The 25,054-nt window shown below is 35.4% G+C and overlaps 1 protein-coding gene across 1 annotated transcript; it reads left to right on the top strand.

The window, feature by feature from the left end:
• The first annotated feature begins 156 nt into the window (after positions 1 to 156).
• On the top strand, positions 157 to 24,295 carry LOC132565021 (ras-related protein Rab-35-like). The gene is made up of 6 exons (XM_060229626.1): positions 157 to 236; positions 7,107 to 7,157; positions 16,333 to 16,456; positions 17,452 to 17,576; positions 18,358 to 18,482; positions 18,770 to 24,295. The coding sequence occupies exons 1-6, from the start codon at positions 185 to 187 to the stop codon at positions 18,908 to 18,910; spliced, it is 618 nt and encodes a 205-aa protein (XP_060085609.1). The 5' UTR covers positions 157 to 184; the 3' UTR covers positions 18,911 to 24,295.
• Positions 24,296 to 25,054: the final 759 nt, after the last annotated feature.

Genomic DNA, 25,054 nt, shown 5'->3' with positions numbered 1-25,054 from the left:
AATGAACACAGATCCGTGTCCTGGAGATACTTTGAATGGTTTATACAGGATTAAAACATTTGGGTGATCTAGATTAAGAGATAGCACTCGCGCATTCGCCTACGCCTCATTTCCTGGTATAACTCATCGAAACTTCCGAGTTCGAGAATAAAACCTGTGTTGTTTCGCCCTTCTGTATGGAAACATGGCTCGCGAGTATGACCACCTGTTCAAACTCCTAATCATAGGAGACAGCGGTAAGTAGCTTATGAGTGTTTTTCATTGTGATATTGGCGATGGACTCGAACGATGATCCTTTCGGCTGGAATGTTCCCAGTAGGTCTTATATTGTAACATTGCTTCCTTCAGAGTGTGAAGTGTTCTTTGCCTTATAGCGACAGCAAACAAATCTGTCGTATCTAACTTACAAAACTATACCCAATATGGACAAATACTTCACAAAAAGTATGATAGAATAGACAAGGATATTGTAATTTAATTACACCGACTCCGACTTATGTCTCCTTGTTTGATAATAGATAATTCGTAGTGTACATATGAAGATAAGCTAACAATACAGAATCACACGTCATCCATGATGATGCTACTTTAATGTAACCTACTTGGTTTTCCCTGTTACTGAGAGGAGATCTGGGGTGACATATTGTCAAATCTCTTTTACACACCAAGTCTCTTTTCTATGAATCCTGTGTTTGTTCAATAGTCAGTTTCCATACAACGTATAGAGATTGAACGAGAAACACTTGATGTTCTCTCATCTGTAATAATGTAATCATTACAGTTTACTTTTGTTTATATTATAGTTATTGGCATTCAAATATCTTACTAAAAGTCTTTCTTGAGATATTTATATAGAGAGGATCTTACATCCATGAATGTTGATGAAATATTGAGTTATAATTTGACATGTCAGGGCCTTTAAATTCTTTAAAGAGTTTAATAAGTTTGAGTTTGATACCTGAGTGTAAGATTTCATTTATCATATACATGTAATCTGGATTTCTGATAAAAAAGGCAAAAAATTTCATATCAAATTCCTTCTATGAGATAGACATATTATTTTCAATCTGGGAATATACAGTTTTTTTTATCCATCAATTGCAAGTAGGTTAAGGTGTGAAAAAACTTTGGTACCAAAGTGAGAAAAAAATCACACTTTTTTGCTGGGGCGTTGTCAGAAACGAAACTTGATTTACTGATACAGTGGAAAAACCAATACAATGTAGAAGTTAAAGCCAATCTTGTTTTGATTGTAGAGAATGCACTTAATGCATGTGCGCAGTTAAAACTGATAAGATATGAAGTGAATATGGCCAAATATTGTCTCGTCACACAGTTTCCGGATTCTCTATAATTTTGTTATCACAACCAAAACAGAGTAATTGTAAAAATACCACACTTGATTGGATTGTCCCTTTGTTAACAAATCATCTTAATGTAATTACCAGTAAAGTTACTTAATAATTATAAGAATCCAGTTACTATTATGTCCTGTACAATTTGTTTTAATGTGTTGTTTTATAATTGCTTAATTTTTTGGCTCTTGATCCATTAAACAATTGCAATTCTGTGGAGAAATAACTGCTTAAACACTGTAATAATGCCTTTACCATATTGTAAACATTTGTGATTTAGTTAAAAAATTGTTTTTACAGTTGTTTTGATTTCCAGACTAAATGCAGTGTTAGATTTATAACAGCTGTTGTATAGTGTTTATGAATTTATTTTCTGCAAATATTAAATAACATAAAATGGGACACGATTCTGCATATAAATAATGTTCCGTACACGACTACATGTACACGACAGGCCAGCCTCCTACTTTCACTACAAAGCCTACTACTAACAAAATTAAGGAAAACCCTGATATATGTAATGAATATGTTTGATGAAAAAATATATATTATATTTCTAATACACATGTAGACATCTTATATTCCAATATTTTAAGGGTTTCAAAAGTATTGGCTTCTTTCTATATGGTAAACATTTCTAGAAAAAAATAGGTAACAATATTGATTATTGCCTTTTACAACATGTACAAACTATCTACTCAATCCTTGAAACAACAAAAAAGGCGATACAGGATTTATGTTATGAGTCCTAGCAGACTTATGATTCTGATGTTTTAAATGTTTTATTTGTACTGTAAATATATATATATATATGTACTGTAAATATATATATATATATGTACTGTAAATATATATATATGTGTGTACTGTAAATATATATATATGTGTGTACTGTAAATATATATCCATGTTTTGTGTCTTGAGTAAGGTACACGCTGTTGTCTTTGTAAATGTATTTTCAAATTTTTTCTTTGGTAAAATGGATGTGGTCTCCTGAAAACGGTTTTTCCTTGTTGATTATGTCTTTACTGCTATGGTTGAATATTCATTTAAAAGTAATCAAACTTTGTATCTTTCTGTCTTTACTGTGAATCAAGGTTTTCCTTCATAATGTTTCCCTTGACACTGTCTCATATTTGGCTAAAGTAAAGCTGATAGGTGCAGGCCTTGTCTCCATGCCATGACATACCAAAGTTAATATAACACTGTGTTCCCATCAGGATTCTCAGGTCTAAATAAGATACAATATAAATCATAGTCGACTCTTTTCCAGTACCATCATATGGACTGTGAGCATTGCATGATTACATGTAGCTATATTTCAGGAACATGCCATTTTTCTGAATTGGTTATTCGTTTTGAATAGCATTAAAAATTGTTGGCTTACTTTGTATCTGTTCATGCAGACCCATTTTTCAACTGATCTAAATTCACCAACAGAAGAGAAATTTCTGAAAACAAAAATTGGACAATAGCTTCTTGACTGGCCTGCCTCTGGTTATTTGATACTCTTAGAATTACCTGTACTTCGATATTCAATACACATGTCACAGTGCCATGTTGATATTGATCTGTAGCTGTGGGGAATGACATTAAAATGCAGGAAGCTGTTGTTTATGTGCTGTTGTTTATGTGCTGTTGTTTATGTGCTGTTGACAGACTCCTTACTTTGACCCTTGCTATGGTTTGTGTAGCTCTTATGCTTTAGGGATTTTAGAACTTGAATCTTGTGTAGGGAGTATTGCTTCACAGAAGTTTGAACAATAAAGTACATATGATGTGTCTTTCATAATTAACAGGCATGTTATACATGTATGTGAATGGTTCAGATGCTGGTTACTCATGATCAAAAGTTGCTGATGTGACATAAGGCACCACCAAATAGGTGTTGAATGATTTCAGATCTAAATATGTTTTACTGTTCATCAGCTAGTGATACAGCTTATATTACAAAGCAGGTAGTACTGAAAACTTCCTATACATAGTTAAGTGTTATGCAGATTCTGTGATGTAAAATAAACTTTAACAGAAAATTCAGAGATGGTTTCGAAGATTATTTTTTTGAAGTCTTATCAAATTGAACGTTTTTGGGCATTGACAATTTCAGCTCAAAATTGTGGCTATTGGTGTTTGTTTTCTGATTAAACACCAAGTGTCACCAGTGAGTGGAATGTTTTCTGATTAAACACCAAGTGTCACCAGTGAGTGGAATGTTTTCTGATTAAACACCAAGTGTCACCAGTGAGTGGAATGTTTTCTGATTAAACATCAAGTGTCACCAGTGAGTGGAATGTTTTCTGATTAAACACCAAGTGTCACCAGTGAGTGGAATGTTTTCTGATTAAACACCAAGTGTCACCAGTGAGTGGAATGTTTTCTGATTAAACACCAAGTGTCACCAGTGAGTGGAATGTTTTCTGATTAAACACCAAGTGTCACCAGTGAGTGGAATGTTTTCTGATTAAACACCAAGTGTCACCAGTGAGTGGAATTTGTATTCATTGATCAACTACTTTCGCCTCAGATGTGAGTCTTCGTCAGGGCACAAATACATTGGATTCTTCCCTGATGTACAATTATCGTGTATTTATTCTGACTTTTTGTGATTTCAACACTGAACACTGTTAGGGCTAGTGTGAAGACAAGTGTTTGTGTACGTAAGATAAATAAGGATTAATTGGATAAGTGGATGATAACAGCGTGACATGGTTGATTTAAAAGAAAAAAAAAGAAAAAGATACACAAACATAAGACAGTTTTTCTTTCTTCAGTTGTATTGTACATATAATAAAACAGGTTATTAAATGTCACTTTATGGGGTGAAAAAAATTCTGGGAAAATTCTTTCAAGTTTTGGACTTGATATCATTGATCTGATGTGTTAGAGATTGATTTTGACTGAAATTTTAGGTGCGCTGAATTTTTGGGTGTGCACATTATGCAAGAAGCATTTTAAATCATATTTAGCCGCAGAAAGTACTTCTATATATTACATAGATGCTCATCTTACACATGCTTTTATGATATTTATTTTTATTGACCAAGAAAAAATATCAGACTCTTAAAATGTAATAAAATTTACCACTGACATGTATTACAGATTTAGATAAAGATGATGTAGACTTTGTTGTAAATAAGATGCTCTATTTGTCATTGTATCGAATAATTAAGTGAAACTAGGTAATATTTAGCTGTGTTTGTTCACCACATGGGGGCCATCTTGTGTTACTAGTGTAATTTACAGGGTAACAGAAAGGTGTTGTAATTCTCACATGTACTGTATAAACATATCAATATAGATATCCATATTGTAACAAGGTGTTGTTATATATTTGAAAGAAAAGGATCGAGATGGCTCACATGCTGGTGCATGTTCATATTGATTTATAATGTTGTAATGTAGTCTTTATTACATGTACAGTAACAAACTACATCACAGATCAAAACTTGAAAACTGAAAATGTCCAGTTTGTATGTTTTTCACTGGCTGGTTACTTAAATTCAATCCTGTGTGTAATTAATCACCTTATTACAGCCTTGTATACTTAAATCAGTTTAAGAATGAAATGTATCTTAAAACCTTTAGACTTGTGACATATCACATGGCATTAATGTTAGATTCTATTTATCATATAATTTGTATTTCTGAAAAATAAGTGAAAACTCTCAAATGAATTTCCCAAGATAAGAAAGACAAACATTTGCGGTCTTGGAATATAAGTTTCAGTGTCTTCATAACATTAAAATATTCACATTTCATTTGGTCTGCAATGTCCTACAGAAAAACTAAAATTTTATTACTAGGTGTAAATCAATAAAACGTGATATAATAAGTGAATAACATTACATGTCCAGCGAAGCAATGTCCTTGTGATGTATCATGAAGTGCTTAATGAGATTTAAACAGAAACAAATTTAAAATTCATATCAGACAAACCTGTTGGTGTCATCTAAAATTAAATTTGTCAGAGTGTTAAATACCCTGAGAGAATTTTACGTAGCCAAATTGATGATTTAGAAGGTCAATTTGACCAGCAGCTGGCTTTTATGGTGCATCATCATAAATAATAAAAATAAGAATATTTTAATCCATACACACCTGCGCTTGTGTTATCAGAGGTCAGAAGATTTTCCTCAAATTACAGATAAACTGTTATTCCTAGATGAAACACCGGTGCATTTTTTGTCAATTGTAAGTTAGTCATAAAAACACTAATTACTTAGATTATGTAGTAAAATATTCTAATTGATTGCATGCAGTTATTAAAGCAGATTTTATCAGTAAAGCTACATGTATAATGAATTTTGTCAGCGATTTAACTGTCATGCCAATTTCTAAAAATTATTTGTAGCTATTTGATAAGTTACAGTAGATAAAGTTGATAAGATTTTAATGAACTAATGTAGTGTATACACACTTTAGTTTGTTTAAAGCTGTTTTCCATTAGAAGGGTAATTACCTACTGACCAAATTAAGAAAGTTATTCTAGAGGGCCAGCTGAGCTGTCGACACTGAAGTCTGATTTATAGACAAAAGATATATATATATTACTGAGTGTGTTAAGGTTACAAGTGTACTTAGATCTGGAAAGTCACAGCTTAAACTTGTGAACATGTGAGATGTTGTACATACATAAATAATGCAATGCAATTAGTGCTAATACTCTGATGCAGCCTGTCATTGAAACAGGAAAAATTACATCTGGAAGATGTACTTAAAGTTTGCAACCTTTCAAATCAAATTTTGTGTTAGAGCCACATGCCTCAACCTGGTGATTACCATTTCAAAGTTTAAATTTTTGATTTCTAGCCAGAAGTGAGTGCTTGAATAAATCATAGTAAATGTATGAAAATATTACAGAATTTATCTGTAAGGATTGATTTTTGGATGTAATTTATCTTTATATACAGCACAACATACAAAACATTCTGAAAAGATCAAATTGAAGTCTCAGTATTTTTCACCTTGAAAGAATATTTAAGGGATAATTTTGGAATTTTGTTAATCACTTATTGGGATTTTCTATATCATGTTCCAAGACAGTATCACAACAAGTCCATAGAACGTGAACATAAAAGCAGGTGCCCCAAGGATATCAGGAGACCAATCTCAGTAATTACATCTCTCTATAAACACTGCAGTGCAGCTTCGTGTGTCATAACATCAAATTGAAATTAGTAATTTGTATTCTTTGATTAAATAGCCTTGTAATGCTTTGTTTGGCAAGGTGGTTTGGTGTTGAAATCAGTATATCAGACTAATATTAGAGAAACATTCCAGAAGATGTGCTTCTACCTCAAAAATCAGATCACAAGAAGCAGAACTATGGATTGAAAGTTTGACATGTTTGTAGGCCCCACAGCATGTCATCCTTATACCAGATATAGAACTCTACTCAGGATGTTCACAGAAAACAGAACGATATCAATCTTTACAATCTCTTGGTAGGCCACTTTTAAAATGAAGATGTTAAAACAATTATGCTTACCAAATTGATCCTGTAGAAAGCCCAGTGGTAGACAGGAAAACTTGGAGTAAATGATGAATCTTTTGTAGGATAATCTCTGACTTTCTCTTTTACGTTCAGTTGAGGAAAATATCAACTTTTAAAGGCATTTCTTAGCACATGTATACTCTAAATATAGTGTACAAATGAAATAAGCTCTATTCCACTACAATATCAAGTTGTGAATTGTTACTATACACAGCTATATCATAGTGATTTTACGTTTCTTTTTTCTTCTTTTTCAGGTGTAGGAAAAAGCAGTTTGTTGCTACGGTTTTCCGATAATACCTTTTCAGGTGAGTAATTTATATAAAGCTGTTTAATGTATAACTATTCTGGTATGTACATATGTACGGGTCATGAATGGCAGGAAGTTGATGCTTTATGATACCAGACACAAGCAATCACATATAATTAATATATAGGTGACCTTGATATAGGTGGCCTTATTGTAAGTTACCATAATTTTAGATGAAAGTTCCAGTTTTGAGTATTCTCATCTATTTGACAAATAAGTGAGGGGATTAATGTTAAGATTTTAAAGCCCCAATATACGTAAAAATCACTATAAAAAAACAAACTTTATCTTATTTTCCCCGTAATATATGTAACAAAACAAATACTTTCCTTTAATTAAAGAAAATAAAACTGACTGTTTTCAATTTAAATAAAAATTGAAAAAATCGGAAAATAAACAATGTGGGACCCACAATAATTCATATATTACCGCTCGTAGCGATGATATTGCGCATGCGCATATTCCACGTGTGTAAACATGGCAGACACAGTATAGACGTCCACCAGTCGCTTCCTTTTTTTCCAATCATACATCAGGCCAGTTCTGAATTCTTACGTTATAATTGTGCGTCGTATCGTTTCTAAACTAATCATTCCTTCTAATAATTTCCCAAAAACTGAATGTTTATCACAGGAATACCTCAAGTCTACGACAAGACTTCGCAAACAATGTTTGTAAACAAAACCTTACCGTAGACATATCTACATGTGCTTCCTCTATAAGTAGAAACCTCAACTCTCGCGAGATCAGGTCATGAACTTTCCGACGTGGTTCGGCAACAATCGTAATTTCGATGGCGGCGTGTTTAAAATGGAGGTGTGTTTACAAATAGCGAGTTTCAACTGCTCATATATCAATACTTTATGCACAAAGTCATGGTAACTATTGTTTGAATAACTTAATTTTAACTACATCTTAGAGAATATCTCAATAATTATGTGTGATTCTACACTAAATTTTTGGTGAATGTTACGTATATTGGGGCTTTAAGGTAAAATATTTGTGTTAGCCTAAACATATGCTGAAAAAGAGTTACATGTAGTTCAAAAGCATGCCGACTGGTTTGTAGACTTGTGATATATAAAAGAATACAGAACCTGCTTTGAAATGTAAAAGCATGGTTAGTCTCTTTTTTGTAGGGACTTTCAAGTTAATCCAGAACACCAGTTAGAAAATTATGATAAATGCCAATACTACAGTACATTATATATATAGTGGGTTCTCCTGCATCAGGGTGAATCTCTAAACCGGGAAAGCATGAGTCCAGGACTCGGACATATAGGTCCCTAAACATCTCTCAGTGTTAGATATGTAGACACTTCTACTGTGTGTGTATGTGGTTCTATAGAACAGGTGACATTGTTGTATAACATCAACATCAAACATTATGTCAGATGTTTCTTCACTTGATCATAGATCAAACAGATAAAGGAGGCTTCTCTATCAATTCTGTCTTATCATGTTTGTATTTCTTTTTGTCACACACAAAAAGTATTAAGCAGTAATTTCCTAGACAAGACATAAAAAAAATCACAATTATCAGTTAAGTTAGCAGTTTTATTTTCTTCTATAATCTGTCACAGCATTCTCTTATCTTGTTTGTTGTCCATGAATTCCTGGAATCTGTTGTGATGTCGGGGAAAATGTACAAATTCATTATGATTGTAGTTTTAATTACTATAAATAGAAGTTAACATTCCCTTTTAAACACTGAAGAGCACAAAGTTTATTATGTGTAACTTGAATAAAATGTTTTCGACTCATTTCATCAAATCTCATATGAAATAGAAACTCATACTGAAGATGTAATTTATTTACTTATATATGACATAAGATTTAATTACTGTGTTAAACTATAGTGTCTTCATCCCTGTCAATAACTCTCTGTCACATGTCTTCACCTTTGTCTCTGTTGGGAGTCCATCAATAATTCTGTCCGTTGTCCTCACCCCTTCTTGTGTTCTGAGTATATCAGTAATTCTGTCCGTTGTCCTCACACCTTCCTGTGTTGTGAGTATATCAGTAATTCTGTCCGTTGTCCTCACACCTTCCTCTGTTCTGAGTCTATCCGTAATTCTGTTTGTTGTCCTCACACCTTCCTGTGTTGTGAGTATATCAGTAATTCTGTCCGTTGTCCTCACACCTTCGTGTGTGAGTATATCAGTAATTCTGTCCGTTGTCCTCACACCTTCCTGTGTTGTGAGTCTATCAGTAATTCTGTCCGTTGTCCTCACACCTTCTTCTGTTCCGAGTCTATCAGTAATTCTGTCTGTTGTCCTCACACCTTCCTGTGTTGTGAGTATAACAGTAATTCTGTCCGTTGTCCTCACACCTTCCTGTGTTGTGAGTATATCAGTAATTCTGTCCGTTGTCCTCACCCATTCCTGTGTTGGCAGTCCATCAGTAATTCTGTCCGTTGTCCTCACACCTTCCTGTGTTGGCAGTCCATCAGTAATTCTGTCCGTTGTCCTCACCCCTTCCTGTGTTGGCAGTCCATCAGTAATTCTGTCTGTTGTCCTCATACCTTCCTGTGTTGTGAGTCTATCAGTAATTCTGTCTGTTGTCCTCACACCTTCCTCTGTTCCTTGTCTATCAGTAATTCTGTCTGTTGTCCTCGCACTTTCCTCTGTTTTGAGTATATCAGTAATTCTGTCCGTTGTCCTCATACCTTCCTGTTTCTTGAGTATATCAGTAATTCTGTCCGTTGTCATCACACCTTCCTGTGTTGTGAGTCTATCAGTAATTCTGTCCGTTGTCCTCATACCTTCCTGTGTTGTGAGTATATCAGTAATTCTGTCCGTTGTCCTCACCCCTTCCTGTGTTGGCAGTCCATCAGTAATTCTCTGTCAGATATTTTACCTGAAGCTTATAAGTTAAAGTTTATTGTAATTGTGATGAAGGACCCTGTACCAGAAACAAACAACTGATACAGCTTGTCAGTGAAGTCTGGACCCCAGCCTTTTTCATTTTAGATAATTTTGTTTAAAATAATTTGATCATTTTTAAGAAATAAATAATAATGAAATGCTAATGTTTACATCATCAATAAAGCTGAGTTTTCAGACAACCGTAGCTAATTAATGAAGAGGTTGTTAAGAATTAGGGATGTTAGGGTTTTAATCCCTATCCAATGAAACTTAGATATTAAACCATGTGACATGACATGAAGGATCAGGGTAATTGGTTATGTAGTGCTATCTGTCTGTCCTGTCATGTTCTGCTCTATCATGTCTTGAGAACCTCTCAACAGACTTTGTTCATATATTTGTTAAAGTATCATAACATCAGGTTCTTCACCTTATGTAGTAAAGGTGGTCATAAGTCAAGGTGAATGGGTCAAAGGTCACTTTTGACAACTTTTGTAAATTTGTCTAACAATTATATTTACACGAATGGAAGTAGGAGGATTCAATTCTTGCAGATATTTTCTAGCTGTTTTCTTGTTAAACATTAGAAGAATATTAGTAAATTAAAATTATCACATACATAATTTCATATATAGCTCTCGGGCACTACAACCACCCGAGTTTAGCTCTTCAAAGCTCTCGGGCGCTACAACCACCCGAATGGAGCTCTTCAAAGGTCTCGGGCACTACAACCACCCGAGTGGAGCTCTTCAAAGCTCTCGGGCGCTACAACCACCCGAGTGGAGGTCTTCAAAGCTCTCGGGCGCTACAACCACCCGAGTGGAGGTCTTCAAAGCTCTCGGGCGCTACAACCACCCGAGTGGAGCTCTTCAAAGACTCGACAATCAGAAACTGGATTGGTTTACATGCTATGTGTTGCCTTTATTTTTTGATGGTCCAAAAACTTTGAGATGTACTTTAGTGGAGACATCTTATTCTGCATCCATATTGATGACAATTTTATAAACCATTCAAATCTGTCATCTGTAGGTAATTAAAATAGAACCACATATCAAAGTTATATTGTCTGTCATCTGTAGGTAATATTAAAATAGAACTTTATACACAGTCATCCCTTATATAAACGTCTATCACCTCCCTAGGTATATAAACTGTCATCTGTAGGTAATTAAAATAGAACCACATATCAAAGTTATATTGTCTGTCATCTGTCATCTGTAGGTAATATTGTCTGTCATCTGTAGGTAATTGAAATAGAACCACATATCAAAGTTATATTGTCTATCATTTGTAGGTAATATTGTCTGTCATCTGTAGGTAATTAATTAAAATCAGAACCACATATCAGAATTGTCTGTCATCTATAGGTAATTAAAATAGAACCACATATCAAAGTTATATTGTCTGTCATCTGTAGGTAATTAAAATAGAACCACATATCAAAGTTATATTGTCTGTCATCTGTAGGTAATATTGTCTGTCATCTGTAGGTAATTAAAATAGAACCACATATCAAAGTTATATTGTCTGTCATCTATAGGTAATTAAAATAGAACCACATATCAAAGTTATATTGTCTATCATCTGTAGGTAATATTGTCTGTCATCTGTAGGTAATTAAAATAGAACCACATATCAAAGTTATATTGTCTGTCATCTGTAGGTAATTAAAATAGGACCACATATCAAAGTTATATTGTCTATCATCTGTAGGTAATATTGTCTGTCATCTGTAGGTAATTAAAATAGAACCACATATCAAAGTTATATTGTCTATCATCTGTAGGTAATATTGTCTGTCATCTGTAGGTAATTAAAATAGAACCACATATCAAAGTTATATTGTCTGTCATCTATAGGTAATTAAAATAGAACCACATATCAAAGTTATATTGTCAGTCATCTATAGGTAATTAAAATAGAACCACATATCAAAGTTATATTGTCTCTCATCTGTAGGTAATATTGTCTGTCATCTGTAGGTAATTAAAATAGAGCCACAGGTAATTAAAATAGAACCACATATCAAAGTTATATTGTCTGTCATCTGTAGGTAATATTGTCTGTCATCTGTAGGTAATTAAAATAGAACCACATATCAAAGTTATATTGTCTGTCATCTGTAGGTAATATTGTCTGTCATCTGTAGGTAATTAAAATAGAACCACATATCAAAGTTATATTGTCTGTCATCTGTAGGTAATTAAAATAGAACCACATATCAAAGTTATATTGTCTATCATCTGTAGGTAATATTGTCTGTCATCTGTAGGTAATTAAAATAGAACCACATTCCCTCAGCCTGGACTCTCATGGTAATCTGTGTTAGCATCATGTACCTTGGCTTAGGCTAAAAATCAGATTAATGTGGGTTTTCCCTCAGCCTGGACTCTCATGGTAATCTGTGTTAGCATCATGTACCTTGGCTTAGGCTAAAAATCAGATTAATGTGGGTTTTCCCTCAGCCTGGACTCTCATGGTAATCTGTGTTAGCATCATGTACCTTGGCTTAGGCTAAAAATCAGATTAATGTGGGTTTGCTCTCAGCCTGGACTCTCATGGTAATCTGTGTTAGCATCATGTACCTTGGCTTAGGCTAAAAATCAGATTAATGTGGGTTTTCCCTCAGCCTGGACTCTCATGGTAATCTGTGTTAGCATCATGTACCTTGGCTTAGGCTAAAAATCAGATTAATGTGGGTTTTCCCTCAGCCTGGACTCTCATGGTAATCTGTGTTAGCATCATGTACCTCAGCTTGGGCTAAAAATGAGATTAATGTGGGTTTTCCCTCAGCCTGGACTCTCATGGTAATCTGTGTTAGCATCATGTACCTTGGCTTAGGCTAAAAATCAGATTAATGTGGGTTTTCCCTCAGCCTGGACTCTCATGGTAATCTGTGTTAGCATCATGTACCTTGGCTTAGGCTAAAAATCAGATTAATGTGGGTTTTCCCTCAGCCTGGACTCTCATGGTAATCTGTGTTAGCATCATGTACCTTGGCTTAGGCTAAAAATCAGATTAATGTGGGTTTTCCCTCAGCCTGGACTCTCATGGTAATCTGTGTTAGCATTTTGTACCTCAGCTTAGGCTAAAAATCAGATTAATGTGGGTTTTCCCTCAGCCTGGACTCTCATGGTAATCTGTGTTAGCATCATGTACCTCAGCTTAGACTTTCCTCTTTGATACTCATTTGATAAGATCTTTCTTCTATATTTCACTTCTGCAAAGGGATTCTCCTAAAACCTAGATCAACATGTGGGTCACATGGTAAACTCCATATTTCCATGCTTTGGATTTGACCATTAAATGTGGACCCTTCGAAAGAAATTTGTTCTGTGTATTGACCAATGGAAGTCGCATATGATATATCCCAACCCTCTATTGTGAATTACAGTGTAAGAAAACATCTTGTATGGTTAACAAGACAGGCTGCTATTGATGTATACATTACACTGTAGTAAAAGTTCTTCATATTGATCTGTCCCTCAAGGTCAAAGTTGTCCCAGGTCTAGTCTGTAAGCTGTGTGAGACAGTCCAACATACAGTCTCCAAGTGTCCCAGGTCTAGTCTGTAAGCTGTGTGAGACAGTCCAACATACAGTCTCCTAGTGTCCCAGGTCTAGTCTGTAAGCTGAGTGAGACAGCCCCACAGGTGTCCTCCTAGTGTCCTAGGCCTAGTCTGTTAGCTGTGTGAGACAATACCGTCTCCTAGTGTCCCAGGTCTAGTTTGTTAGCTGTGTGAGACAGTCTCACATACATTCTCCTAGTGTCCCAGGTCTAGTCTGTTAGCTGTGTGAGACAGTCCCACATACAGTCTCCTAGTGTCCCAGGTCTAGTCTGTTAGCTGTGTGAGACAGTCCCACATACAGTCTCCTAGTGTCCCAGGTCTAGTCTGTTAGCTGTGTGAGACAGTCCCACATAGTCTCCTAGTGCCCCAGGTCTAGTCTGTAAGCTGTGTGAGACAGTCCCACATACAGTCTCCTAGTGTCCCAGGTCTAGTCTGTAAGCTGTGTGAGACAGTCCCACATGCAGTCTCCTAGTGTCCCAGGTCTATTCTGTAAGCTGTGTGAGACAGTCCCACATGCAGTCTCCTAGTGTCCCAGGTTCAGTCTGTAAGCTGTGTGAGACAGTCTCACAGACGTCCTCCTAGTGTCCCAGGTCTAGTCTGTAAGCTGTGTGAGACAGTCTTACATACAGTCTCCTAGTGTCCCAGGTCTAGTCTGTAAGCTGTGTGAGACAGCCCCACAGGCGTCCTCCTAGTGTCTCAGGTCTAGTCTGTTAGCTGTGTGAGACAGTCTTACATACAGTCTCCTAGTGTCCCAGGTCTAGTCTGTAAGCTGTGTGAGACAGCCCCACAGGCGTCCTCCTAGTGTCCCAGGTCTAGTCTGTTAGCTGTGTGAGACAGCCCCACAGGCGTCCTCCTAGTGTCCCAGGTTCAGTCTGTAAGCTGTGTGAGACAGTCTCACAGACGTCCTCCTAGTGTCCCAGGTCTATTCTGTAAGCTTTGTGAAACAGTCTTACATACAGTCTCCTAGTGTCCTAGGTCTAGTCTGTAAGCTGTGTGAGACAGCCCCACAGGCGTCCTCCTAGTGTCTCAGGTCTAGTCTGTTAGCTGTGTGAGACAGTCCCACATACAATCTCCTAGTGTCCCAGGTCTAGTCTATTAGCTGTGTGAGACAGTCCCACATACAGTCTCCTAGTGTCCCAGGTCTAGTCTGTTAGCTGTATGAGACAGCCCCACAGACGTCCTCCTAGTGTCCCAGGTCTAGTCTGTAAGCTGTGTGAGACAGCCTCACAGGCGTCCTCCTAGGTCCCAGGTCTAGTCTGTTAGCTGTGTGAGACAGTCCCACATACAGTCTCCTAGTGTCCCAGGTCTAGTCTGTTAGCTGTGTGAGACAGCCCCACAGACGTCCTCCTAGTGTCCCAGGTCTAGCCTGTAAGCTGTGTGAGACAGTCCTACATACAGTCTCCTAGTGTCCCAGGTCTATTCTGTTAGCTGTGTGAGACAGTCCCACATACAGTCTCCTAGTGTCCCAGGTCTAGTCTGTTAGCTGTATGAGACAGCCCCACAGACGTCCTCCTAGTGTCCCAGGTCTAGTCTGTAAGCTGTGTGAGACAGCCCCACAGGCGTCCTCCTAGTGTCCCAGGTCTAGTCTGTTAGCTGTGTGAGACAGTCCCACATACAGTCTCCTAGTGTCCCAGGTCTAGTCTGTTAGCTGTGTGAGACAGCCCCACAGACATCCTCCTAGTGTCCCAGGTCTAGCCTGTAAGCTGTGTGAGACAGTCCTACATACAGTCTCCTAGTGTCCCAGGTCTATTCTGTTAGCTGTGTGAGACAGTCTCACAGACGTCCTCCTAGGTATCATTACAGGTAACACCTCACTACAGCTTTATGATCGTATAACCACCTACATTAACTGTGGCCATGATTAAAAGCTGTGGAATAGTTGTCATTAATTTGTTTGTTCCTGTTTAGTGCTGTTTGTTTACTTAGCAATACATGAGTGCAATGTTCCTGTGAATGTCAGTCTCTATCATAGCAACCCTTCTCCTCCTCCTTAACACTGCTTATAGAATTTGTTGAGAATTTTGAAACCAGACCCTTTTATCATTAATTCTCTTAAACTTGTGACCACGACCAGCGACATATCTTTAGTTTTACTGTTACACACACATATACACAGAGGTCTGGCAATGGATATATTTTGTATTCCTTACTGTACATATATTAATCAAAGACAGATCAACTAATCAGAATTGTCGTGATATCTCGTTTGGTAGATGGTCGACCTACACAACTTCGGACGAAGATCTGAGATTTGTGGTTTACTGTTTTCTATGTATCACCCATCCCATTTTCGAAGAATCAGCAGTTGTCAAGGTTGTGTTGTAAGGCAGGACATCCTACCATAATTACTGTGTATTTCATGTGAAAGTCTTTACATATGTTGTTCAGTAGCCACCAACTGCTATTAACAAGGATTCCCCACCTCAAATGGCTTTTCACAGATCAATAAATCTACAAACTAACAAGGTTTTACTATTAGTCTCAATATCAAACAGGCATAGCTAGGGACCAAGAGGGACCTATGTATAAATTTGAGAGAGATCCATCCAGTACTTCTAAAGAAATAGCTATAACACTCTTTACCTGGCTTAATCCAGTAATTACAAAGATGAAGGTATACCGTACACATACACACATGATATACCCTTATCACTGTGATTTCTCTTTAACTGGACTTGATAACTTATCTACCTCAAACAAGTTATGGTAATTATGACTGGTGTTTTGTTGTTCTTCCAGGTACATATATAACAACAATAGGAGTAGACTTTAAAATTAGAACTGTGGATGTTAATGGAGAAAAAGTCAAACTACAGATCTGGGACACAGCTGGCCAGGAACGATTCCGCACCATCACATCAACGTGAGTCATTCAAATCCATAACACAATCACTTCAGCATAATTCTCTCAAATCTATAAACACCATCACAGCAATGTGAGTCACCTGAATCCATAACACAATCACATCAACATAATTATCTCAAATCTATAAACACAATCACATCAATGTAAGTCACCTGAATCCATAACACAATCACATCAACATAATTATCTCAAATCTATAAACACCATCACACCAATGTGAGTCACCTGAATCCATAACACCATCACATCAATGTGAGTCACCTGAATCCATAACACCATCACATCTATGTGAGTCACCTGAATCCATAAACACCATCACATCAATGTGAATCATCCAAATCCATAACACAATCACATCAATGTGAGTCACTCAAATCTATAAACACAATCACATCAATGTGAGTCACCTGAATTCATAAACACAATCACAACAATGTGAGTCACTCAAATCTATAAACACCATCACATCAATGTGAGTCACCTGAATTCATAAACACAATCACATCAATGTGAGCCTCTCAAATCTATAAACACCATCACATCAATGTGAGTCACCTGAATTCATAAACACAATCACAACAATGTGAGTCACTCAAATCTATAAACACCTCACATCAATGTGAGTCACCTGAATTCATAAACACAATCACAACAATGTGAGTCACTCAAATCTATAAACACCATCACATCAATGTGAGTCACCTGAATCCATAACACAATCACATCAACATAATTATCTCAAATCTATAAACACAATCACACCAATGTCTTTCAGATCAATAATACAAGTGTCATATTTTTATTATACTATGTACAGGTAACTTGCCTTTTGTACAATACTATTTTACATGGCATATTCACTAATAAGTACTTCTCCTATAAATTATTTGGGAATGAATATGTATATATTTGCTTTGACATAGGATATAGTTAGTTCTTAGAATAGACAAAGGGAGATAATTTTCTAGCTTTGAGTTGTTTATATACCACAGGTACTACCGGGGAACCCATGGTGTCATAGTTGTGTATGATGTTTCCAGTGGAGAGTCATTTGCGAATGTAAAACGTTGGCTGCATGAAATCGACCAAAATTGTGATGTAGTGAACAGAATTTTAGGTAAGTTTGTCAAGTTCTCTTTCATGACGTTATATTTACTTTTGTACTGCCACCCATACCGATGAATGTTAAAAATGGACTTTCAATCCCTTTGTGAATTCTTCTAAATCATTATACATCCGACAGCTGAAGGGCCGAGTGAGCTTATTCCCTGTTGTGACAATTTTTCCTTTTAATTGACTTCTTCACAATTACCAACAAACCAAATGTCATGGTATTTGACTGGTGGGTTGCTGGGATGAAGCCTGACCAAATTTGTGAAAAGAGATGACCTTGACCCATATTCAAGGTCATAAGGGTCAGATTTGTTAAAAACTTCTTCTGAATAATCCAAAGGTGCAGAAGCATGTTATTTGCCGGATAGGTTCCCAGGATGAAGTCAGACAAAGTTTGAGAAAAGAAATCACTTTGACTCCTATTCAAGGTCACACAGGTTGAACTTGTTAAAAAGAAATGATATTTACTTATTATCACGGTGATCACTGTCAGTGTTTGGATTTGAGTATTAGAAGCTGTTTGTTGTGGAAATTGGGTAAAATGGATTGGATGTGTCCACTTTGAAGGCTAATGGGTTACATGTTAATGTGATTGACAGGCAGCCATCTTGGATTTCAACAATGAAAGTTTGTTGTCACTATTTCTTGAGAATTACATGATGGAACTTTGTCAGATTTCATATGTAGGTTCCCCTCAGTCAGTCCCTAGTTGTACCTATTCCTTTAAAAGTATGACATGCCATTTCAGTATGATGGACTGAAGAATTTTGATGTTGTACTTTTAGTGGGAAACAAAGATGATGACCCAGATAGGAAGGTTGTCCTGACTGCAGATGCCCAGAGATTTGCAGAACAAATGGGGATACAGCTATTTGAAACGAGTGCCAAAGAAAATACTAATGTAGAGGAGGTAGGTGAACAAAACAGGACAATAAAAACATCAGCTAGATTAGAAATAACAAAAACGGGTAGAAATGTTCATGAGTTGATCATATTTGCTATGCAGTCTTTTAGTAAAAGTTGCGAAAATTAGACGCTGGCATGAAAAACCCTGTCATGAATATACACGAGTTGACAATATTCACTATGCAATCTTCAGGTAAAAACATCAAAAATTAGACACTGGTGAAAAAACCCTGATATTCAGTAATTCACTGTTTAAGATTAAATAAAGATGTTTAAACTTTGTTTTTACAGATGTTTATTGGTATCACAAAACTAGTGTTAGTAACCAAGAAAGAACAAATGAAGAAAGCTGCAGATCAACCACAGGAAGATAGAGGGGGCATCCATTTGACACGAGGAGGAGGCAACTTAAAGAAAAAGAAGTGCTGTTAGACCTTAACGTTTTTTGTATGTGATGCTTATTATAAAGAATTAAACCATCATTATTCTTGTCCAGGATAGAAAATGATTTAAAATCTACATGTTATAATTAAAAATTAATAATGTTTAAATTTTAAAGTTGTCATTGATGTTGCTCTTGAAAGGGAAAATTATTACTTCAGGGGTTTTCTCTTAAAGTTTTTATTAGGTATATTGTTGATTAGTTTTAGCCATGTCTTAAAGTGCCACGCCATGAATTATTTTCATGTGAGGCAGTGTGAAAAAAACAAAGACACACACGTAAAATAGTGCTACTAGATACAGGGAGTCTGGCCTGATTTTCTCTGCTGTGTCAATAGTTTTGTCACACATGTCCTGGACATTTCAAGTCTTGTAAGATTTTCTCTGCTGTGTCAATAGTTTTGTCACACAGGTCCTGGATATTTCAAATCTGGCCAGATTTTCTCTGCTGTGTCAATAGTTTTGTCACACAGGTCCTGGACATTTCAAATCTGGTCAGATTCTCTCTCCTGTGCCAATGGTTATGTCACACAGGTCCTGGACATTTCAAGTCTTGTAAGATTTTCTCTGCTGTGTCAATAGTTTTGTCACACATGTCCTGGACATTTCAAGTCTTGTAAGATTTTCTCTGCTGTGCCAATAGTTTTGTCACACAGGTCCTGGATATTTCAAATCTGGCCAGATTCTCTCTGTCGTGTTGATTGTCTTATGACACATAAATCCTGGACATTTTTGGTTTTTGTATGTAAGATAATGAATGGACAAGAGAGATGTTGTACTAGTACTATATTTAAAATATTGAATGTAGGAAATTAAAAAAAAATGATTGAATTTGTAAATATATATGTATAGATATATACATTGTATATTTCTGTATCTGTGACATGATGTGAAATTAGTTGTGTTGTATAGATATATATGAGACGTTGATGATACAGAAAACTCAGTGGAGGACGACAGCTTGCTTTATACTCTAATGTGAAACTGTGTAGGTACGATATATTACAATGCAAGCTTCAGTGAATGCAGAGCTGTATATAATTATTGATGAAGAGAAATTAAATATGATAAATTAATGTTTTAGGTTAATGATAAGACAGACCAGACATAGATAATATTTGTAATACGCACGAATTGAAAGAAATCTGTAGCACAACATGCGACTTTTTGGGATTTGAATTAACTTAATTAATGTTATACAGCACTTTTTCCACTGTTCTCATGCATGAATGGTTGTATTTGTGTTTATTTGTGCATAAGGGGGAAAAATCAGGGAAAACCAGCTATGTTGCATAGGTGGCATTGAACAAGACAATATCAATAAAGTTTTTGTCACAGTTTTTTTTTAATTGATGAAATTTTTTTTATACAAAAATGTTTCACAGGAAAAGAATATCGGCATTGATATAGACTTTTCAGTACACAGGTCCTGGTATCTTGTAGTATTATTGTTTGTATAGTGTAATAAGCCAAAATAGTGAAGTAAAAAAATCAAAACAATTATTTTTCCTTATATGAAATAAAATATTAACAATATTATGTAGGTCTAAAATTACGGATAAACGTCTGGAAATTTTAATTTTCAACAAACAACTGTTTTAAAGTACATGTGCATGGATTGAGAACCACTATAGTGTAATCACATGATGTATGTAGTTGTTTTTATGAAGAAATTGAGTGGTTTATGGTTTTTTGTCTTCCTGAATATAACATGTGAGTTACCATGGTAACACCATCCTGCTTTGTTTCGTTGTTTTTACCGTTTGTTTGATGTGTTTTTTGGGAGTACTCACTAAGTATTATACTGAGAAAAGAAACACTAACTTAAAGTACTGTTGTTTTCATTTTCAGACTAATCTTTTTTCACTAATACAAGATTTTCTTCGATGAAGTTTTGATTTTGATTAAACTGCTCCCCACAAGGATAAGGTCCCAGTTTATAAGATATATATATATCATTGTTATATAAGCACTATTTCCTAGATAATTTTTTTTTTTTTTATGATTTTTTTTAAAACTCATTGTGTTGCTTATCCTGAAAAGTTCTATAAGGATTACATCTAGTGATCCTGCAATTTTATGTCTAATTCGTCACCCAGTCATGTTAGGACTGTACAAGCTATACTTAATAGGGACAGCCTCCTGCTGTTGTACATTTTGCTATACTATAGAAAAGCATTTGCTTTTTCCATGTTTTTTTACCTTGGTATGGATCATCTTTTCATTTACACATATTTTTTTTCAACAAATAAGATTTTTTTTCAGATGATTTTTGGAATAGAGTTTCTCATCTGCATGAAATTTACATCACATTCCTTCAATGATAAACCAAATTGCAGGGTTTAACAGTCCTGCTGTGATATTTTCTGTTGTATAAAGAAAAGCATTCAAAAAGAGGAATACATACCCTACATGAGAAATATCTTGATTGTTAAAATTCTTCTTTAACAACAGATTACATGATGATGTAGTATCATGTCTCGCTGAAATTCTAAAAAAAGAATTACTTTTTAAAGTTTTATTACTAGAATCTGTCCAGTTTTATAAGATAAATACTCGTTTAGTGGAGAATCACTGTAGACTGTATATATGCCTTTAGTTTAATTATTTAACAGGGGATGGCTGGGCTATACCTTAAGTCTTCTATGTACAATATGTATATTTATATAGTTATTACATAGTTATTACATGTATCCAGCATCGATATCCGTAGCTTTTGACCTTCAACAACATTTCTAATTAATGATAGCCTACCTATAGCTTTTGACCTTCAACAACAATTCCAATTAATGCTAGTCTACCCATAGCTTTGGTCGTAAGCAGCATTTTCCACAAATGCTTTTTCATTGTTCTGTAATAAGCCCACCCCCTGACATTGTACAGATGTAATGTCTTTGCCTCCTCTGGGCTTATTGCAGGAAGAATATGGCACAGGCATTGATGTATCAAATTGTAACTGTAATAAATACAAGGTTTTTACCTAAGTGGGACCTTTCTCAAATGTTTGATGACATTGAGAAAGAAACTTGATTTCAAATGATTACCAAAGATGTTAGGAAGTAATTGGAAAGAGGAAAAGGCTGGCATTCCAATCCAGGGCCTACGAACGCTGTAGTTGGACATAAATTGTACTCTTTAGGTACCTGGACATGAAAATTTGTCTGAACCAGTCCCACTTTATATCATTAAATGATCATTATAGAATTTTGTTGTTACATAGTATTCTACACTAGGCTTATTTTCCCATCCATCAACACAATATTTGCCCAGAAACACAATCCATATTTCCAGAGCAATGAAAATTCAACTATTAGAAAAAACAAGAAAAATGAGCAGCATATCATGTAATAGAGACTTTCCAAATCGTCTGATGTGTCACTGCAGGTGATACAAAGTTATTAGGGGTTGTTTTAATTTCTGTATGCCTGGAATATGATATCCCTTAAAATATTCTTACTAATATTTAAAATTACTTTTGCTCAAAAGACATTTGACAGAATGTTTTGTTAAAAAAAGAAAAATTAATCTTCTTAATTAATATCCACGAAGAAGAGTTTTATTGACTTCCGTCTTGTTTGAAACATGCGTTTCGTTATTCATATATACATTATTTCTCAATTCTGACATTAAGTTTCTGTTGATGATCCAGTCCATAGTGGGAGGAGGATAGCTTTTGTATAATAGTGTAGTTTTTTGCTTGTGATAGTAAGCAGCTTTTTTTTATGTTATAAACAGCTGCATCACGAAAAGCTTCATCAGCTAGCTGGGATAAATCAGAATATAATTTGTTTTCATTGTAAATAATTTGATATATGTAGAATAATTTTTATTGATTTTCTTTCAATTGGAAGTAAATATTAAAAACAATATTTTTAAATGTATTTTTGTATAAAACATTTTAATGTAGCTCAGTAAAGCATTCCTCCATTAATGATATATAAGATAAGTGTGCCCTTTTGTCCTCTCTAATCTATGTCTGATTTTTGTGTGTATTTATGTTCACTGTGATTTATCTCTATACAAAGATTACAAACGGCTTTGTACCCATCTTACATGTCATTTTCTCAGAAAATCATGTTGAAAAATGGACTCAAAGTTTATAGGATCAATTTTCAAAAATTAATTTTGAAGTGAAGGTTCACATGATAAGGGGAGACAATTCTAAACAGGACTTGTAAAAACTTCATAATTCTGTTGTCTTTGTTGTTTGTTGATTGGCTGTTATAAGTCTGTAGAGGTCAGTCAGAATGCTGTGACCTGTGACTGCAGTATATCTAGAGGTCAGTCAGAATGCTGTGACCTGTGACTCCAGTATATCTAGATGTCAGTCAGAATTCTGTGACCTATGACTCTAGTATATCTAGAGGTCAGTCAGAATTCTGTGACCTGTGACTCCAGTATATCTAGAGGTCAGTCAGAATTCTGTGACCTGTGACTCCAGTATATCTAGAGGTCAGTCAGAATTCTGTGGCCTGTGACTCCAGTATATCGGTACAGGTCAGTCAGAATCCTGTGACCTGTGACTCCAGTATATCTAGAGGTCAGACAGAATTCTGTGACCTGTGACTCCAGTATATCTAGAGGTCAGTCAGAATCCTGTGACCTGTGACTCCAGTATATCTAGAGGTCAGTCAGAATCCTGTGACCTGTGACTCCAGTATATCTATGGGTCAGTCAGAACCCTGTGACCTGTGACTCATCGGTAGTGGTCAGTCAGAACCCTGTGACTCCAGTATATTTAGAGGTCAGTCAGAACCCTGTCGGTAGCGGTCAGGAAAGTAAGAGGTAACCAGTATTCCGTAGTCTCCTAGTTCAGTTCAAACATAACAGTAAAGCAGATTTTACAAAAATGTCCACAATACAAAGGAAATGTACACTTATCATTTAAGTCCAAAATGTTGGACCATCATAGTCTGATACAGGGCAAGTATATATAGATGAGAATGTATGTCATCTTAAACAATTTCAATTTACTTTCATTTTTGCTTGAAATTATCATAATTGTCTAATAGTATGTACCTGTCTTATGTTTGTAAACATTAGTGTGTTAGGATATCCATTGAAATACAAGTGCAAAGTAGATGTGTCTTGTTTAGTACAATGTATCTGTTTAAATCTGTGTATAAGATTGTAATACATTGTATGTACTGTGTTGAATCTGTGTAGATTTGTGCATAACATTTTAATACATTGTATGTACTGTGTTGAATCTGTGTAGATTTGTGCATAAGATTGTAATACATTGTATGTACTGTGTTGAATCTGTGTAGATTTGTGCATCAGATTGTAATACATTGTATGTACTGTGTTGAATCTGTGTAGATTTGTGCATAAGATTGTAATACATTGTATGTACTGTGTTGAATCTGTGTAGATTTGTGCATGTTGTAATACATTGTTGTACTGTGTTGAATCTGTGTAGATTTGTGCATCAGATTGTAATACATTGTATGTACTGTGTTGAATCTGTGTAGATTTGTGCATCAGATTGTAATACATTGTATGTACTGTGTTGAATCTGTGTAGATTTGTGCATAAGATTGTAATACATTGTATGTACTGTGTTGAATCTGTGTAGATTTGTGCATCAGATTGTAATACATTGTATGTACTGTGTTGAATCTGTGTATTTGTATCAGATTGTAATACATTGCATGTACTGTGTTGAATCTGTGTAGATTTGTGCATCAGATTGTAATACATTGTATGTACTGTGTTGAATCTGTGTAGATTTGTGCATAAGATTGTAATACATTGTATGTAATTTGTTAATTGTATGTGAGAGAACCTGTCTACAGTGACCAAACCTTTGTCCCTTATTATCAGGACAATTAATTAAGATTATATTAAAGCCTTGAAACAACTTTTACTGTGAAGAATTTTTTTCTTTGAAAATTAAGATGCCTTGATATGAAAATTGAATATAACTCTCTATACAAGAACAATATTCATATGGAGACCTGGTACAGTGTCCTATATTACTGTATTATATATTCCTTGTGTAGAAACTTGTTTTAAAGATGAAGCTTAACCACAAACACATTTTAAAAAACATTTAACATCAGAATGGTGTGTAATGCTATGTAGTATCCAAGAAAACCCTTGAAATGATGTCCGAGGTTTAGGTACTGTAGA

This window comes from Ylistrum balloti, unplaced genomic scaffold (assembly GCF_031769215.1).
Source record: "Ylistrum balloti isolate Yb309-2 unplaced genomic scaffold, AGI_CSIRO_Ybal_v1 Utg369688, whole genome shotgun sequence".
NCBI classification, from domain to species: domain Eukaryota; kingdom Metazoa; phylum Mollusca; class Bivalvia; order Pectinida; family Pectinidae; genus Ylistrum; species Ylistrum balloti.
The sequence above is the reverse complement of the archived record's forward strand: the minus strand, read 5'-3'. Positions and strand labels throughout refer to the sequence as shown.

Excerpts from the sequence above, each read along its gene's own strand:
- LOC132565021 (XM_060229626.1), top strand. The coding sequence starts at position 185 with ATGGCTCGCGAGTATGACCACCTGTTCAAACTCCTAATCATAGGAGAC. Across the intron at positions 17,577-18,357 it reads TGTAGTGAACAGAATTTTAG|TGGGAAACAAAGATGATGAC; the intron begins GTAAGTTTGTCA and ends TTGTACTTTTAG. Across the intron at positions 18,483-18,769 it reads AAAATACTAATGTAGAGGAG|ATGTTTATTGGTATCACAAA; the intron begins GTAGGTGAACAA and ends TTGTTTTTACAG.